This window comes from Megachile rotundata, chromosome 4 (assembly GCF_050947335.1).
Source record: "Megachile rotundata isolate GNS110a chromosome 4, iyMegRotu1, whole genome shotgun sequence".
Lineage (NCBI taxonomy): Eukaryota > Metazoa > Arthropoda > Insecta > Hymenoptera > Megachilidae > Megachile > Megachile rotundata.
In genome coordinates this window covers 3,236,097-3,257,095 of record NC_134986.1, presented here as the reverse complement: position 1 = coordinate 3,257,095, position 20,999 = coordinate 3,236,097, and the positions used below count along the sequence as shown (strand labels likewise).

The 20,999-nt window shown below is 30.7% G+C and overlaps 1 protein-coding gene across 4 annotated transcripts in view; it reads left to right on the top strand.

Moving 5' to 3' along the window:
* LOC100882492 (uncharacterized) overlaps positions 1-20,999 on the top strand; it is a 355,400-nt gene that overhangs the window by 149,216 nt on the left and 185,185 nt on the right. For all 4 annotated transcript variants that reach the window (XR_013037779.1, XM_076530325.1, XM_076530324.1 and 1 more), the window contains exon 2: positions 2,994-3,179. Coding sequence is in view for 3 of the 4 variants with exons in the window: in XM_076530325.1 (XP_076386440.1) it covers positions 2,994-3,179 (186 nt within the window). In the remaining variant the exon portion in view is untranslated. The remainder of the gene's footprint in view (positions 1-2,993; positions 3,180-20,999) is intronic.

The following is a 20,999-nucleotide window of genomic DNA, read 5'->3' as shown; positions in this document are numbered from 1 at the left end:
ACTTCTTCAGGAAAAATATTATGAACATCGATGGGGGAATCAGCTGTCCTTTGATTTGATGGTGGGAAAATTTGGGAATTCGGATATTTAGAATTTTAGGGATTTGAGAAGATTGAAATTTAGTCTTGGGAAAATTTAGAAATTTCGATATTTAGAATTTTAGGAATTTGAGAAGTTTTGAAATGTGGTTTTGGGAAAATTTAAAAATTCAGATATTTAGAAATTAATAGATTTGAGGAATTCGAGACTATGTGTTGGGAAAATATGTAAATTCGGATATTTTGAATTTTAGGAATTTGCGGAATTTGAAATTTAGTTTTTGAAAAAATTTGGGAAATCGGATATTTAGAATTTTAGAGGTTTGACGACTTTGGGGCTTGAAGACTCTGAGATTTGGAGTTGAAAACATTTAGGAATTTAAATGTTCAGAAATGTAGGAGTTTGAAAACTTTGAGATTTGCAATGGAAAAAATTTGGAATATGAACATTTAGAAATCTAAGAATTTGAGACTTCAAATTTGAAAAATTTGAAAATATAGAGATTATTCAGAGATTTCAGAGTTTGAAGAATGAGAAATTTGTATTCTTAGGAATATAAGAACTTGGAAGTTTAGAAATTGGGAAACTAGAATATTTGGAAATACAACAATTAAGAGTCTAAAAATTTTAAATCTGCAAAATTAAAAGTTTGAGAATTTAAACATTTAGAAATCTAGGAGTTTGGAACTTGAAAAAGTAGAATATTTGGAAATATGGGAATTTGAAGATATTAAATTTTAAAATATCAAATTTAAAAATGTAAAAATTTTGGAATTTACAAATAATTATGTTTGTTGTATACGTTTGTATTCGACAGAAGCTTGGCGTTGCACCTCAGTGTACACAACTCAGCGAAGCACGCTGTACGGAAGGATTTAAACGTACAATTAAGTTATCAATTTAATTAATCGCTAATTCACACTCAAGCTTTAAATCTTGATGAAATTTCCTTTAATTCAGACCTAAATTGTAATTGTTAATTGTACGCTTTTGAACAGAAAATGAAAGGATAATTTTAATTCAAACTTGTCGGTGCTACCTTTAATTATGTGCTCCTTCATATAACGATTAACTTTTAATCAGTTCTTGAAACGTCTTCTAATTAATAACTAAAAATTCAATTTTCAACTTAATCATGACTAATGTACGTCTAATATTTATTTTTTTATTTAATCACGATTAATGAAAGGTTAAAATACACGGTTTAATTGAATCTTGTACGAATAAAAACTGATTTTAACTTTAAGTCTTTAAATTAATTAATAAGTTATATTAATAAATCAACATGTTTAATTGCAACTGTCAATGTATATACAAATCTTGTATACAACAGTTAGAAAACCTTATACATGTCATATTATTACTGTTATAAAAATAATAAACTGTAGTTATAAATATTTACTAACATAAATATTGAAATGTGCATGTTAGCACAAATATTGATCATTTGAGTACAAATTTATTTTTAACGAATCTTATTCAATATTTTCACAGCACTTTGTTAAATTTATTATTCAGAGTTCCATGCAGTTAACATAAATAGTTACTATTAGATAAGTAAACAAATTTTTGATAATATAGGTGACAGATTATAAAACTTCAACTCTAAACCCGCCGGTATACAAGATGCCTCACAATTAGTGTAGGTCCCGGAAATAGCTGACGCGATTCTGAGTAAGATTTCCCCTTGAAAAAATAGGGTTTGAAGCTTCGTTTTTAAATTATTAAGCAAAAACACGGACCAATCAGAACGCGTGGATTACGCGCGCACAAAAGCGAGAGCAAAAGGTTCGAGCCTAGCAGCTGAGCACTATCATGATCAAGTGCTTATGCGCTGGGACAGTAAGAAGCTCTTACGTCAAATCTCAGTTAAATAATGAACAGCACAGTTACAAATAATGTTCACTTATTCGTTGGGATGAGTAAAGAACAGAATTAGTTATGTGTAATCAACAGAAGTCGAGTAAATTAAATTTCTGTAACTTTAGATTTACATGAAACTTATAAACCATTAAAATAAGACTCACCAATTGTTCAAAAGTAATCGTAATAAAGCATACACAAGTAAAAGTTAAATATAGGTAAACAAAGGATAAAATATAGTTAAATCTTTACCTCCATAAAAAGCAACTATTAAAGTTTAAACCTCATTCACATACAAATGACACAGCAGTCAAAGTGCGTTAATTAAAGTTCACGAGTAAATCTTATAGTACGAACGATAAGATCTCTTTTCGTAAAAGTATCATTTTCCTCAGGGAATCTTTATGTATACATATAAATCTGAGTTCAGTTTCATGTTATGTCATCAGAAACTACTGAATATTTTTTTCATATTTTGCACAGAGGTAGATCTCATAATGTAAATGATATTAGGGCAAGTTCTGCAATGATCAAAATTGAAGAAGTACCATAAAATCACTTTACTCACAATATCGCGTGCATTTTGGCAGAAAAAATATTTTTACATGGACAATATTATGTTGCACTGTCTAGAGTTTACCTGTCTAGGACGTAGCGCATTCTCTGTTATGGCAAACGCACGAAGAATATAGTTTATCAAAAAGCTCTACAGTAGTTACAATTTATGGCGATTATTAAAGTTATTTAAATTATTTACAGTTACGAGGCAGACTTCAAGAATTAATCAGCTTTGAAATTTCATCACATCTAGTATTCTAATTTGGACAACAATCTTTTAAATGTTCCAATCAATAAACAAAATAAATTTATCCATTCTCCCAAAATTTCATGAATATCTTATTCTCTTACTGAATCTTGCAAGCGATATTTATTTTTAACCCTGCAATGCGGGTAGACTGGTTAGTCTTTCTGTAGTTACAAAGTATTACAAATGTCAGTGTTACGTTATGTTAACAATTTCGAACACGTACATGATACTGTAATTCTTTTGCTATTTCATGCTACCGCAGCTTATTTCATTTAATTTGCAGGAGTCTTCGGCAACTGTCCGCTGGTACAAGCACCTCAATGGGGCACCGTGAGGGAACGAGTTCTTAAAGATGGCACTCTGCAGACCGTGTACTCGTGCGAACCGGGCCGTAGATTGAAGGGTCATAAAATACTGACTTGTACAGCCAACGGTTGGAATCATCCCATCCCGAAATGCGTCCCTTACGGTAAGCGAGGTGGAGCACTTTAATTTACACGCTTCTTGCTCGAAGGCTGGCTAAATATGTCCCCATAAACTCCTGCTTTTATTTTCGTCTTGAAATGAACCGGAGAACGGTTAGTCTTTCGGGTTTATTTAGATATAATACAAAGTTCTTGTGCAAGAGATTTTGTTTTGGCATTTTAATCATCAATTTATCAATTTAATTTAATAGCTTCTACTGTGCAGAGAATTTTAATTTTCTGGAAAATTAGTTTTTTGCTGTGTTAGGAAAATATTAGAAAAGAAATGAAGTTTTTTCGATAAATGAATTTTTAATATTTTGTTTTCGTAATTAATTACTTAAGTATATCTACTTAAATATATAAGTATTCATTGAATGTATGTATGATATAAGTATTCATGTTTAAATATGTGCGATTTATATTCACGTACATATGTAAGTATTTTTAGTTACATTCACTTTCCGGCGTGTCTTGCATATTAATTTAGTAGCACAGAGGAGAAAAACTTCTGAATTTAAAAATATGGTATCTGCAGTAACTTCATATTTGAACTTATTAATTAATTCTGCTGAAGGTTATTTTTTGTAACGTCACTTTTTTGCTTTTCAAAGTATTCAGACATATTTATGATGATGAAAGAGTCGTAAATATTAGCTGACACAAAAATTGATTCGTAAATGTAGTAATTTGAAGTCTGTATCGTGATTGAGTATCTCAATTACCATGTCAGTTTTATTTTTTTCAGACTATCCTTTTTCTGAATGGGATTCTTTCGATTTAAAACATTTTTAAATGAACATATCTATTGCAATGAATGAATAACGAAAATTTATATTTGTATTTAAGTAATCTAAAATAAAATTTGTAATGTTATATAAAAGTGCTAAGTAATGATAGGTAGTCAATTTTCTAGTTTTCCAAACTTCTCGATTTTTCAATTTTTCAATTTTTCAATTCCCTTGTTTTTAAATTCTCTAATCTTACAATTTTCCGATTTCCCAACTTTTCAATTGCTTCAATTGTTTTAATTTTCCAATTTTTCCATCATTTTATTTTCCTGTTTCCAAATTTTCCAATTGTTTTAATTTTTAAAATTCCATTTTTCTAAATTGATGATTTGAAATTCTCTCACATGAAAATTTCTAACGTTGTTTATTCAAAACTTGTAAAATTACAATAGGTATAAATCTCCAAGACTAAAGTACTAGGTGTAGAGGTTATAATTCGCGCGTGGATACGTGGCATTAGTTGTGTAGGCCCCGCCGTTGGGTGGCGTTCTAGTTGCAGTTGACCGCCATGCGTTGGAGCGCATCGTGTGTAAACAGACGATATTTTTCGTATTAAAATTATTCCAATACTTATTTCATTATGTATAACTTTACTGTGTTGTGTTTAAATATAATCTTTTCCACATAACAAAAGCCTTTTTACTTTTAACACACTGCGCCAACACTAGGTAGTAAAGTAGTGGAGTAAAATAAATCTCTAAATGTGTCCATTTGACAACTAGATATTTTTATATTTTCAAGTTCTTCAATTTTTTAATTTAAGAGTTCGAAATTCGTGGATCTAAATTTCTGAAGTATTAGCTTCCAAAATTTTACATTTTTAAATTTTTGGATTGACGTTTTCAACAATTGTTACGTTAACCACTTTTCCTAACTTTGAAGTTTCTGAATTTCCAAATTTCTGTTAAAAAATTAAAAAATTTTTAACTTCCACTTGGAATTTGAGATTTCTACGTTTCTAAATTTTTAAATTTTAAAAGGACCAAAAATTTGTCATTTTTGTATTCCTACATTTTTGTAATAAACATCTTTTTTTAAACAAATTTGATCCTGTCATCGTCAAACCTTTCTCTACTCAATTTTTTTTACCCAATTTATTAACTTCTTATTTATATCTTTTCAACAAAACTAAGAATAGTACATTTCTAAAACTTTTTAGTGTGTTAAGTATGTTAAACTGTTCATTTGTTAAATTGTTAGTTAATGATGCGTTTAATTATAATAATCTCGACATTATTAGAATTCATTATTTCATTTATTTGCAGAATTAGTACGGTTGGAACATGTTTTCATTTATGTGTTTTACTTTTTTACAGAAACGTTGTTTATTAAAAATAAAATAAATTGTTTTTATTTCTAGCAAACATTTTGCTCAATGCATTGGCGCATGTGAATTCATACGAAATCAAATTGATTTCTCCGAATTGAATATCAGCTTTACTACTGTATAAACCCGGTTCAGAGACTCTCGGAAGAATTGTTTGGCACTACAGTATTCAAGGTGTTGCTGTACTTTGCCATAATGTCACGACATGTATTCCGATCTGAGTATCCTGCCAGACGTCGGCATAATAATACGGCAAACGGTCCACTTGACTCGTGATGATATCGTTCAGAAGGAAGCATAATTTTTTATACTCGCTTTTTCACGACGTGCTTCGATGCTTTAAGGCGTTTCATTTTGAGGTTATATCCACTTTTGATTCCATGTCATGTTTTCTTCCTGTGATTTGTAATTCTTTATTTACAGTCATTCACAAAAGTCTACATATATTTGTCGAATGTCGTTTATTCACATGCGGTTTACGATTTAAATTTCATTGTACATTACAACCTGTGTAAATTTAAGTCATACAAAGAAATACATATATTTTTAATAGGTCCACATACGTATGTTATACGTATAATACGTATGTATAATGTGGAGGAAGAAAATTATATATGTTTTACAATTTTAACAAGTGAAAATATAAATTAAAGTTTCAATTCTCGATGCAGAGTAGACATGTTACGTAATATTAAAAAAACTAAAAACGTAATTAGATATAAAAGATACAATTTTATACAGTAAAGCCGAATTTCTTTCAATAAATTATTAGCATGAATACATTTTTACATAGTAAGGCTTAATTTCTTTCAATGAATTATTAGCATGAATGCACTTTTACATAGTAAGGCCTAATTTCTTTCAAAAAATTATCATGTTTAACTAAACAAATTTTTTGAATAAATGTATATTTTGTACCACTCGAATATTTCATTTAAAATTTTGATCTGTATTAATACACATACTATTTACAATTGTGAAAGCGCATGAAAGTAAATAAACCTTTATCATATTATACTGTTGCCATTTCATTTGGTTTAAACGAAATCGTACCATTAATTATTATTATTCGGTTATAGATGAAAGCATTCGTGCTACAAGTTTACGAGATTATAGACTGCTCTAATCTTAATTACAAACTCTAACACATGAAATTTCCACTTGCTCTGTACACAATTTATAATTCTGAAAATCCATCAGATCAAACATAGTTCCACCGCATTTCACGTTTACTATTTCACGCGATTTGAATGGAAATCGTAACATTAACCATTGTGCGGAGCATTCGTGATATGAGCTTACGAGATTATACGCGAAACAAACGGAATTAAAAATAAATATTCGTGGGGATATTTCAAACTTTTCCATAAAATATTTCACTTTCTAATTAAAAATATCTTATTTGTTATCGAATATTTTGTAAATGTAAGTTTTGCATTCCTTTTCAGCAAAAGTATTATTCTTTTTCAGTAAAAGAATGATTCTTTTTCATGCAAAAGAATAAACAATAATTATTTTTCTAGAAGACTATTTTTTAATTTAAGGCATTTGAGAATTTAGACAGTTATGGGCCTTGCAATTTGCTAATTTGAAAATTTAGAAATTTAAGAGTTTGGATTTTGAATATTGAAGAAATTGGGGATTTGAGAATATGAAAATTGGAGAGTTTAGGGATTTGAATATTTGAAAAATGGTAAAGATTTGGGAGGTTCAGAAAATGAAGAAAATTTGGAAAAATTAAGAAATTTAAAAATTTAAAAAGTTAGAAATTTGAGAATTAGAAGTTAAAAGGCATGTGTATTTCGAAATTTGGAAATTAACTCAATTTCACTAAAGACAAAATTTTGCTCTCTTTTTTCATTTGTTTATTTATGATTCACCCTTTTTCCTGTTGTACCACCATTTTGGAATCACGTTGTATTGTTCAGCAAATATTAACACGTTGATTGGTGGTTGACTATGACCACCACTGCAAATTCAGTTAAATCAACTAAAAGCAAACTAAAAGCAAATAAAAGCAACATTCGACGATTCTCAATATTGAAACAATGTTATATTAATACATTAAAACGTGAAATTAAAGAATAAAGAAATAAGTACTGAAATAAAGAAATTAAATACTGAGTTCTTAATAATTTGCATTATACCAACTCTTTTGATTTTTAATCTGATTGTGAGTTTTTTGTTCAAAATTATGACCAATACTATTTTAATTATAATTTGTAATGTTCAAACAATAAATTTATAAAATAAATGTGGTGTGTTAATATAAATATTCTGCTAATTTCCATAAAAATTAATTCTCAGACATTTCATAGATAAACTACGAAAATTAAGTTTTCTCAATCGTTTACAAAAAATTATTTTTTCGTTTTGTGTAAAAAAATACGAAACTTAATAAATTATCGTGATCCTACCGCCATGAATTATGTCTGAAATTCAATTTAGCATGTTTCCAATTATATTGTTTACTACACTTCCCTCCACATTGTTTCATGAGACCGACATTGCAAGTTTTAATTCACCTACATTTCGATTTACGATTATTTGAAAAAATCGCTCATGCTAATATTCCTCGTAAATTTTCCACGGTATTTACGTCAGTAGAAGGTGCAGAGCAATCTAATAATCGAATGTTATTTTCAGCAAACCACCGTAAAATATGTGATTTATGAATCCATGTATTATCCCCCATGAAAATTAAATTTTTATCTCAGTGTCTTGTCCAGTAGGGTTTTAAATAATTTTTAATATATCGATATAATTATTACTGTTCATTCGATGGAAAATAAATAATAGGGAGCTTTTTCTATGAACGCATAAATATGCTCAAACCATAACCGAGGCACCACCGAAATTGCGTTTCAAAAAATATTTCACATCTTTTCGTATATCATGCCAATACAAATTAAAACCATCTGGTTAATCTATATTGAATTTTTTCTCGTCATTAAAAACAACCTACAAAAATAGACTGTAACTACAAAACATTCTTTTCTTATAAAATAAATGTTTTTACTAACATTTTTCCAATCTGTACTCATGTCTGCTTTGGCGAATGAAAGTCTCGTTGATTTATCTTCGTTTTTCAGCGTGATGCCGATATTATTTTCGTTTTAACAATGTGCGAGATGCTACAAAGTTGCTACGTATAATACTGTTCGCAACATTTAATTTGCAATCATCTCGCAGTTGAAGCTGCAACATTGCGGAGTTAGAAGCTAATCGTAGAATTTTACGTTTATCTCAGGGAAACACTTCTGGAGGATAATCTGAACGCTTTACCTCACCACGGTTACGTCTTTCACTAACATAATCGGCTATAGCACTTTTTGAACGACCTATTTGTTTCGCGATATAACCGTAACCCTTGCCTTCAATGCGGAACGCATCGATCATGGCTTTTTCGCTCTCTGAAGGTTCTTCTCCACGAGGTATTTCGCTTTCTAACCTTTATAAACGAATCCTATGATGTAAAATGTCTTAAATAAAGGTAATATATTAAATTTGTTTGTTTATGAAGCTCGATTGACGCCAGCATAAAAGGAACATAATATTGGTATATTTATGAAACGTCTGAAAGTCAGGTTTTGCGTAACCCAGTTTAATATTTACTTTAATACGTCAATTTCGTTTTGTACAATTTACTGTTTACACACTACAAATTAATATTAAAGAAAATTTGCTAGTGGTATACATATTTATACAACGCACTGTCTGATCACATACATCAGTTTTCACTGTGGCAAACTATTTTGTTTCAGTTGAAAGATGGATAGAACTTTCGTAACAAATTTTTTTCATAATTGAAGAACCACAAGTTACAGAAATACAATATTTCACTAAAATGGAATGAAAATCATCTGCTCTTTCATTGCATCTCTATTTACCAAATATCTGTCGGTAATTTTTATTCAATATTGAAGAAATGTAACAGGAAGTGGCAGATAAAGTATCTCTCCAAATTCGAATGGAAATTATCTGCAGTTTAAATGTTTATCCGACCACAAAATATTCGTCAATAATTATAGTCTTTTTTAAAACTAAAGAAATGCAAAGAAAGTTGCAGATGGAGTATCTCATTAAAATCCATGAATGGCATCTGCACTCTCCATGTATCTGTATTTATAAAGTATCTTAATAACGTAATTTTGTCTCAAAACTGAAGAAATGTGAGAGAAAGTTGCAGAGATAAAGTTCTTCACTAAAATTTTATGAAAATTATCTGCATTTTCGATATCTACTAAATATCCGTCGGTAACACACATTTTTGTTCAAAACTGAAGAAATGCAAGAGAAAGTGGTAGAGATAAAGTTCTGCACTAAAATTGAATGAAAATTATCTGCATTTTCGATGTGCCTCTATCTACCAAATATCCGTCGGCAACACATTCTTGTTCAAAACTGAAGAAATGCAAGAGAAAGTTTGAGAGGTAAAGTATCTCAGCAGAATCGACTAACAATCATCCGCACTTTCGATGCACCGGCATCCACAAAGTATCCGTCGGTAATAACATAATCTTTCCCTGTCGTTGACCAATTCGAGTAACGGTTCTCAGCCCGGGTAATCCTCGAGGTCCATTAAACCACAGTCTCTCTATTTCCTTGCCAAGATAAACCGACAAGCGGATTCACGGATCAAGAGAGATCTCAGTACGACGCGAAGAGTGAAAGAAATAAAAAAGGAAGCAGGAGAAGACGGAAGCGGAGGAGAAGAGCAAACGGTCTCGGGATGGGTGGGTGGTTTCGAAGACATTTGGGCGTGGAGGTGTTCGGTCGGAAAAGAAAGGCGAAAGGGAGAAGAAAGGTATGGTGGGCATGGATGACGAATAGCTTTTTCGTAGCACGACACCTCCCAAGGGCCGTGGACCTGAAAAGCACCCCTTTGCTTCGGAATCGAAAGCAACGGGATTTCGCTTTGATTTATTGCCGCAGCCTCACGCGTTGCATTCGAGAAGCAAGACGACATCTTTCTTTTCCTTTTGAACGGACGCGACGTATGCTGTGAACACGCGTACATTTTCTTGTCCTCGGAAATGGTAGCTTACACTTACACTTGCTGCTATTCCCGTTCATACCGGGCCATGTAACGTCGTATTTGATCGTCGGTGACTTCTTTTATTTCATTTATTTGTGGTATACCGTTTTATGCGTGATATAATTTACAGGAGAATTTTACAGTTTTATAATCTTTTTGAGCAACTGAGGCGCAAGGCACGGTGTAAATAAAGAGGCGGAAAGAAAAATGTAACATAACACAAAATGTAATGTACAATATGTATATAAGATGTTCAAGCCTAACAATAAGTATGACAGCGCGATATTTCAAGAACTATTGATGACACGAAAATTTGTTTATATGGAAATTGCAGGATAAAGTGGGATGTATGTTTTGACGAAAATGCAAATTTTTTAATGTCTTTCAAAATCTTCAAAGTTTTATAATACATCAATTAATATAGAAGATATGATGGTGAAGCTTCGTTTTTTAAATGTATGTGTAAGATTTACATGTCGTATATGAAGGTCGGCTAGCTAAGGTTACAAAATATTTGTAGAGAGAAAAACATTCGTCATCGATTTGTAATACAAATTAGTAAGCTTGAAACTTTCCAAATTGTGAAATTTTGAAGGAATCAAATTACCGAGTCCTCAAATTTTGAAATTTTCAAGTAATCGAAGTATCAAATTTCGAAGTCATCAAATATCAAAATTTAAATTCTTAAATATACAAATTAATAAATTGTCTACTCAAGTTTCAAAATATGCAGACTTTTACATTTCTAAATTTTTTGATAATCGAACTCACAAATTTTCAACTTTTCGAATAATTAAATTAGAAAATTTACAAATTTCCAAGTTTTCGAATTCCAAAATTATTAAATATTTAAATTCTCAAATTTTATAACTACGAAATTACATCATTTTTACGTTCCCAAATCAGCAAATTCTAAGATTTGTGGACTTCTATATGTATATGTAAATTACCAAATTTTCAAAGTTCCTAAAAATCAGATTAGTAAATTTCCATATTGTCAAATTTCTAAACTCTACAACCTTCGGATCGACAAAATTTCAAATACTTAAGCTTAAAAATTTTAAACCTTCGAAATTTTAAGATTTAGAAATCCCCAAATTTCAGATAGATAGGAAATTAATAGATTTCCATATTTCTAAATTTCCAAATTTTCAAATAATTAAATTAGCAAATTGCCATATTCTCAAATTCCCAAATTCCTAAATTTGCAGATTTGCAAATTCCCCAATTCCCAAATTCCCAAATTTCCAAATTACCAAATTGCCAAATTGCCAAATTCCCAAATTCCCAAATTTCCAAATTACCAAATTACCAAATTGCCAAATTCCCAAATTTTCCAATTTCAAATTCTTAACTTCTGAACACAATAATTTTCCAAATCCTTAAATTTCTGAATTTCCAAATCTCTAAATCTCAAATTTCCAAATTCCGAATAATTAGTGGAATTCTCATGTTCCTATCTTCTCAACTTCTGAAATTCTTAAATTTTCAAGTTTCCAAGTTCCGAAATAAAAAATGTCTAAATATAACATAAAATTTATCTCATTATTGGAAATCATAAAGTAATACAAACTTTGACATAGAGGTAATAGAAGAGGAGTCTTTGTTTCCCCATTTCTCGGATGGCTGGTTCTTCATGTCCATCTTCCTAAAAGATATTTCAGTCTTCGTTACAGTTACTAAACTTTTTTATTATATTATTCTGCAAGATACTATACATAATGACGAAAATATATTATTATAATATAAAGTATATAAGTATTTATTTTTACCTATTTAGAAACGATAATTTTAGTATTTTAGTAGAAACGATAATAAACGTACAATTTCCAATCACTGACCAAATATAAAACAGGTTTTCTTAATACCTATATATCACTTTCTGTTACCTGCAAATGAAAGAAAACGGATATAGCTGTCAAAGTGTTAATTGCTTTAGTTGGTAAAAAGTAATTAGCGAGTAAGTGACAGCGTGTCACTAAAATGGAAATGAAAAACATTGAGCAACGATAAATGTTTAATACCGGCTAATTATGTCTAAAACTCAATGGAATTCCTATCGAAATCTTTGAAAAGATGAAAGAGGTTTATAATAAACAAACATTTTTTCCCGCACATAAATTTCCTGATCATATAAAATGATTTTCGAAGATCATGAAAACAGATAATATTCAGTATGATTCGTATTGCATTAATTATTTATATTAGGGGGACCGAAAAGTAATAAAAATTTTGTTTGCTGATGAAAAACATTTATTTATTACAGAAATCTTAAATGCGAATCAACAAATTTCTATCATTTTCTAACGCTTTTCGCCAACTTCACCAGTTAAGTGTGTTTGATGACTATATCCGCCATGGAGATGTGGTAGAATTTTGTGTCATGACGACTATATCCGTCATGCGTAAAGTTTGGTTACAATTTGATATTTAAATTGTAATTTTGACGAAAATTAAATTATATTCGTAAATTGTAATATGTTTAAAATGTTTAGAGGTCAACACGAAATGAAATAAACAAATAAAAAGTATAAATGATTTGAGATGGTTTTATAAATTCTTGAGAGCGAACTCGTCATCGCTTGATTATCGCGACACACACTGGTGCGCGCTTTGCAAAAAGATTGCCACAGTTAATTGGTTAAAGGCTCGATTCCCTTTTTAAAAAAAAAACTTCGATTTTTCATTGAAAACCTTTGAAGTCGAAGAAATTTTGAATACTTTTCGATACCCATAATATAAAAAAATCAATATTGATCAATTCCTTATTTAATTTTATTCATATAAACATTTCTAACTGTTTGTTGTATCATATTGCAAAATTTACTAAAATGAAATTCCTCATAAGATGAAATAACTTTTACAGCGTATGATCCCGTATTAAATAAGATGAATTTAACATTTTCATATAATTTTTTATTTTTCATTCATCTATTCTTTATATAGAAATGGTCTACGCAGATGTATCAGATTATAATTCCGTTATCACTGCAGATACAGAAAAATGTCAGAAAGATGAATGGTTCAAAGAGTTCTATGTATATTCGTGGGACCAAGTTTTTTTTAGAAGCGTAGTGATGCATGTGCATTCAACGATTGTACTGTTTTTTTAAATGGAAATATTTTTTACACAGTTGAATTCCTTTGGGCATTCTACGTAAAAAAGTATTGGGGTACGTTCGCGAAGAAATGATTTGTTATCAAGATATTTTAGAAAAATATCTTTATTAAACATGTTAAAACGCTTCTGTATTGCACTGTAAACATTTTAGCCATTTTGTAATTATATTCATAACTGAGTTAAGACGATCTCTTTTTTATTGCACATTGCTGTATCTGTGGTTTTATAGATTCTCGATTTTACAGGATTTGAATAAATCTTATCTTTTATCCAGTTAACTGTGGCGAACTTTTTGCAAAGCGCACACCAGTGTGTGTCGCGATAATCAAACTATGACGAGTTAGCTTTCAAGAATTTATGAATCCATCTCAAATCATTTACACTTTTTATTTGTTTATTTCACTTCATGTTGACCTCTAAACATTTTAAACATATTACAATTTACGAATATAATTTAATTTTCGTCAAAATTACAATTTAAATATCAAATTGTAACAAAATTTTACGCATGACGGATATAGTCGTCATGACACAAAATTCTACCACATCTCCATGACGGATATAGTCATCAAACACACTTGTATAGTACAGATTTAGTTTAAGTTTATTTAATGGATTATAATGGAAAATTTATTTGTAATGTTTAATATCTAATGTATGTTAATGTTAAGTTTCTTTAACGTTAAGCAAAGAAGCGCATTTGTTTCAATTATTATATGTTTATTTTATAAGCGATTGATGCACCGATTCGCAATATTGTAATCATAGACGCGGGAATATTAGCTATAAAGGGCATATGTTATCATTAAAATCGGAAAAGTCTGATTGTGTCGACTCTCAACGGTGTAGCCCAGCGTGCGCGGAAAACTAAAGGGTTTTCTGTGGCCGTCAAGCTCCCCGCGTGCTCGGAAAGATGAAAATCTTTTCGAGGCCGCTATAGACCTCAATTGGGTAGACATCTACCGCTATGAAGGTCCACGCGTGCACGGGAAGACGAAGTCGACCCGGGGCCGCTAAGCTACCGGCGAAACCGGCAGAGTTGACTTTTTTAATGAGTGATTATTCGAATTTATAAGAAAATTCGATAGAAATGCTCGTAAGTAGCGAGGTTCCGCGTCTATGAAGGGCGAAGCATTTTCGGACGTTATCGGTAGCGTTCGTCAACAATCGGTATCGCGTTATCGCTCCGTCGAGTCCGTGAGCGCGAAGCAGGTATTCATTCTCTTCCCAACGACCGAGTAAATAGCATTAAGACGCTTGCGTTCCTTATTCAACATTTTGGTTAAATAAAATTGGTTATATTTATTATAATTTGCATTTAAATTATTTACGCCCACAAAATCCTGTACAACACTTAACTGGTTAAGTTGGCGAAAAGTGTTAGAAAATGATAGAAATTATTTTGTTGATTAGCATTTAAGATTTCTGTAATAAATAAATGTTTTTCATCAGCAAACAAAATTTTTATTACTTTTCGGTCCCCCTAATATAAATAATTAATGCAATACGAATCATACTGAATATTATTTGTTTCATGATCTTCGAAAATCATTTTATATGATCAGGAAATTTATGTGCGAGATAAAATGTTTGTTTAAACTGTACTTATTTTCAATATAAAAAATTTCTTTTAAATATTTAATTTATCTTTAATCTTATTTTAGTTATAGTATTATTATAGAACGCCTGTATTTTATTTGTCAATGTTGAACATGTAAACGTACAACAGTGTTCCAGTAAATTTAAATGGAAACCCGTAGTAAAGTAAAGTAATTGTTTTGTAAACGAAATGTTCTAGTTTTACTTCTAGAACCCAGTTCGGTAGTCTAATTTATCTACTATTTTTTTACCGAAACTCCTAAAACTCAAATAAATGCCTTCTACACCGCATTGCCGACATTCAAGAAGAAATAACAGCTTCATTAGCATTGGACCTTTGCCCTGCACCCTTGTAACCCATTCCACAACTTGAATAATAATTAGAAACTGGAGAAACATAGAAAATGTGCGAGGTATGTACTTTTTCTCGCACACTATGTTATTCCACGGAAAAAATATTCATAATTTCATAACTCCTTCAATTTATATCCTCATTTATACCAAATTAGTAACATTATTATCGTATTAATTGTTACAATGATTTACATTTCTTTTCTGACTGAACTACATATTTTTCATAGGATAATTTTTAAAAATATTCTGCATCATTCTGAATATTCTAAATCATTCTTAACATTCATTCAAAAATAAATCAGTTCGTGAGTTATATCAAATTCTATTATAAAATATGTAATTTCTTGAAATTTTCAATATGTATTCAATTGTACATTTTTTAAGTAATTCTTTCCTTGAAAATTTTCTTTACTTAAAAATCTTGAAACGGCGAAATTGTTGCTGTCCTTTTTTTTTGTGCGAGAGAGACAAGGATCGTCGAAGCTTCTCAGTTTCTCCACCAGAGACCCCTAATTCGTTATATTAATCTTTTAAGAACATTTGTGCACAGTTGTATCGAAATTGGATGATTTTGAGCATATAACTTCATCTTTCTTCGGCAAATGATTAAATAGTATCAATTAATAAATTATTGAAGGAGATATTTTGCCGGATTTAAAAATTCGTTTTAGGTTAAGTTGAAATATCAAATGTCTGATTTTGGAACATCGGAAACATATTAGGATTGTCAACATAAAAAATATGATAAATTTGTATTATTCAAGATTAGAACTTGCAACTGACTGTATAATTAATTAATATTGTTAAAATTAGCAATGAATTTATTGGTGGTAATACGTGTATTTATACATATGTATAGGGTGATATAAATGATCTGAATTATTGGAAGTCAAATACAACAAATTATTCAAAAAAGTTGTTAAATGAATCTTGAGAAAGTAATTTATGTCTTCCTTGTTAATGTATAAGATAGTCGTTAATCTTAATATAGCTAAATTTTGTGATATTTTAATGGAAACCTGAGATGTTTAACACTCAAATATTGAATTGCTAATATTCTAGAGTTTTCAATAGACAATAGTGTATTGATAATACATGCCGATTGAAAATTTAGAAAGTTGCAAATTTAGAAACTGGAGATTTGACAATTTTAGAATTTACGAATTCGGGAATATGAAAATTAGGGATTTGACAATTTTAGAATTTAGGAATTTGGGAATATGGAAATTGGAATTTTGACAATTTCCAAATTTACGAATTTGTATATCCGAAAATTGGTGATATAAATTTAGAAATTTAGAAATCTGAAAATTAAAATAGTTAGAAGTTTGGTAATTTGAAGTTCGACAAATTTCAGGATGTATAAACTTGTAAAGGAACTTCATAAATTTTGAAATTTAGAAACTTGAAAATTTGAAGATTGAACATATGTTAATTTATCAATTTGACAATTCGACAATTTACAATATTGGAAGTTTAATAATTTGAAGATTGAAAAATTTTGGGATTTATGAAACCCTGCATCATCAAAATTGTTGCTGTCGTCGCTTTTTTCGCGGGAGAAACAAACATCACCAGTGCTTCTCAGTTTCTCCACCAGATGTCCCTAATTCGGAAAGGTGAACTTGTTTCAGAGCACACGAGAGAGAGTCTGAAAAAGTACAAGTGGTCTCTTCTGCTTACTTGATAGCAATTCTATGGCGTTTCCACTTCTATCGTGGATATAAAGCCACCTTCCACCACTCTGACTTTTATACAGATTTAGCTTATGAGTTTGAATGAACGCGTCGTTTCCGTCGAAACCGGAACTTCAATCGTTTAACCCTTCCTATCGATTCGTCTGACCTTTTCAATAGGAATGCTAATTTTGTCTGATTTTTAATTCATGCTACATTTTTTTTCAATGGGACGACTTTACTGAGCTTCTGCGATAGTGTACGTAGTTCGTGTTAATAGAGGGAAGCTAGAAATCGCATGAATTATGAAAGATAATAAATGAACAGGATTTATTGCGCACTGCCTATCGTCGCAACCTGTTGGAAAATTGGAGAATTATTTTTCCAATTAAGTTCTGTTACAAACGCAATGTGTTATTCAATATTTTATGTCTTCAATTTGGGAATGATTTTGAATTGTGTATGTAGATATGTAAATTTTGGATTTGTCTATATATGAACCCTGAATGGTCAAAGTTTATGAGAACATAGCCAAGCATAAATGTTCTTTACAAGGAGGTTCTCAAAGTGTTAATTTAAAAAAAATTATAAATAATCTTTGAAAGCTGTTTCAACACATTTCACAGCTGATTTCAGTTGAATATAAAGAAAAATTCAGAACTATAACAATACGTAATAACAACAACAATAATGACAAAAATAATACGTGAAATATGTAACCTGAAGTTAAATTTGTAAACTAAAGCTAATACTTCCAGACACATCTATATCAAGCTTTACTGCGTAGATTTGTAAATTGCCTGAGATTTATCATCGCGCACACAGTACAAGACACTTTCATAATATTTTAGAAACATAAAAAGCGAGGAATGCAAACGTTTGTAATTTCGCTAACTCCAACAGACATATGACATTTTACTCTCGAAGAAAAACACGCGATTAAGAACAGTACGCAAACTTGAGAAAAGAAAAAGTTTGAAAATTCAGATTATGAGAACGTAGCTGCGGTGTGGTAAACGGCATCGTCAACAAGACTTATCCAATTACCTCGGTGTCAGAATGAAGCCCAAAAACTTCAGACAAATTACTAGATCGCTTTTACAGTTAGTTGCATTAACACTATTTCTACCAAGAGGTGTCAAAAGACACCTTTCAAGTTTTAACTTAAAATAATTCTCCAAGTAGAATCATTTCTCCACAATTAATTTGACTTTTTATACAATAGTTGAATTAATTCCACGATATCATTTTCTTGCAGTTCATCCTATGTGCTAAACTTTCTCGCTGCAATATACAGGGTGGCACTACATTTTGCCATTTAGATTTGCGTCATTATTATTACTCACAGCAAACAATGTTTCAGATGAATTTGAATGGTTTTGAAAGGAGCATATGCTGGTGGTATATTTTTTTTGTCGGTGGACGTGTAAAGGACATATGAAGGTCATTAATGTTTTTTAAATGGAATCATATATTTTTCATTGCATCAGCTGATATTCCTTCATATTCTTTACAAAAAAGTATTAATCTATTTATGTGAAGGATCATTAGTTTAGGAGATATTTTAATTTTAATGTCTATTTACAGAAAAGTTTCAATGTGGCGATCACTTGCATGAGAACACTTTCTGAATCGGGAAATTAATGACTGACTAACATTCCGTAGTGTATAATCTTGCTGCCTGTGTAGCACTTTTCCCAGCTTCAAAATAAACTGATAACATGTCTACCTTTTCTTCTTTAGAATACTTCATTATGAAGTGATAATTCACCGTATTGTCGTATTCACCGTATTAAAGACATAACAGTGACTAAATTTCACTGTTATTGCGTAACAAAACAAAAACAAAAGCTCACAATTCGTTTGGTAACACGTGACCTCTCAAAGCATGTAGAAAAACATTTGCTGTTAAGTTACGGCAATTCATAATATTGACAAGGAAGTCACGATTTCCTAACAAGTTAGAATTAAAATATCTCCTAAACTAATGATTTTTTCTTATAAATAGATTAACCCTTTTTTGTAAAGAATACGAAGGAGTAATTCGAAGAAAGAATACGAAGGATTCCATTTAAAAAAACATTAATGACCTTCATATGTCCTTTATACGTCCACCTACAAAAAAATATACCACCAGCATATGCTCCTCTCAAAACCATTCAACTTCATCTGAAACATTGTTTGCTATGAGTAATAATAATGACGCAAATCTAGATGGCAAAATATGGTGAGCCACCCTATATATTGTAAGATATAAAAGTTAGGTGTTGTAAGCATTTAAACAAACTGTCTAAGTTGTAAGCATCTTGTTATACTAGATTACGTGTGTCATCCAAAAACAGAGAATTTAGTTCAATCTTATTTTATAATATTAGACCCTATGGGCCCTTTTTCCTGATTTCTTACACATGATATATAAATTTCCACCTGTATACAATAATAAAAATGCAGGAGTACCGCAGTGTCCGAATAACAATGTAACTATATCCCGAAAACCATATTTTTGTGTCATCTATCAACGTTTTTCTCGATGTCCAAAGAGGCGCATTCTCATCGAATGACCAGCAAAAGTGTTCACAACTCGATATGCTCAGCGAATCGGTTGTACGCGGCAGACACTCATCGAGTCACTGGTTCAAGAAGGTCGAGGGGTCACGGTACCCCACTTAAACCTTGAAGAGCACACGTACACGTAGACATCGAATCTCTGGACGGCGGTTGGCCATCAAAGGAACAGAGATATCAGCGACGTGCTGGCTTAGGTAGAGCGGCTTGGCTCTTTCGTTTGTCAACATGACCGACTGAGACCACGAAACCGTAGAATTTGCTCGCGTGAAAGCAGAAAATGTGGTCCGTCTTATCTCTCTGTCCCTCGACAGCGAAGGATCAGCCAGTTTTGTTCTGTTGCTCGTAAAACTCGCTGAGAAATTGTCCTGGTAATTATTTAGGAAGCGAAACGTTCCGATTTTGATTATTGGTAATTATATAGAAGAAAACAGTTTGCTTTAAATTTATTGAATTACGTATTGTTTCTATAAACAAAAGACAAGTTTTAAAAAAATATTATTTATAGCACTCTTTATTTGCATACAGGTACTAAACATTTTAGTGTTTGAAGATATCGGAAAACTGAAAAATTAAGAAATTTATAATATTTACAATAATATTGGGTTCAATAACCTTCACTAATTTTGGTATATATCTTTCCGTTAATTAAAACGACTATATTTTCATATATGTATATTCAGTTTATTTGTAAAAATAAGACTGCTATTTTTCGCAATATTTTTATAATAAATTTTGTCTCGTGCTCGTTATTCCTCGAATAGTTTTTCAAATCAATTGTAGCGTTTCATTCAGAGAAAACGGCACAAATTTTGTTTATCCCGCTTGATTGTCAAACAGCACGTACCAATTTTGTCCATCGTAGGAAATAAAAAAAGCATCCACGAGTCGTCAATTAAAAAACAGCAATCCTTTACAAGCAAGTGATAAAAATCGACCAACGACAACCATCAAAAATATTTCACTGTGTATACTGGCTTGTGTACGCAGTTTGGCAATCGTCAAAACATTGCAAGTTTGCAATAACTGTCCACACGTGAGTTGTCTGTGATGGGCCATTAATTAGTACTGAAAGAACAGTGGTTAAATTACGCCACTTTATAATTATACAAATGGGTATTGAACAGTCAACTCATTTTTTATTATAAATCCAATTTAACAGTTGTAGGTAAAATAACAATCAAAGAATTAAGCAAGATTAACTATAAAATTCTGGATTATTTTCAGTTTATTTGTAACGAACTTCCTTAAAAGTAATACGTATATATTTCTTACTTTCAATTAATTAAACTTTTAACCTGGAATGAAATGAAAAAATCTATCCCTGATTGATTATATTCATTTTTTTGTAATA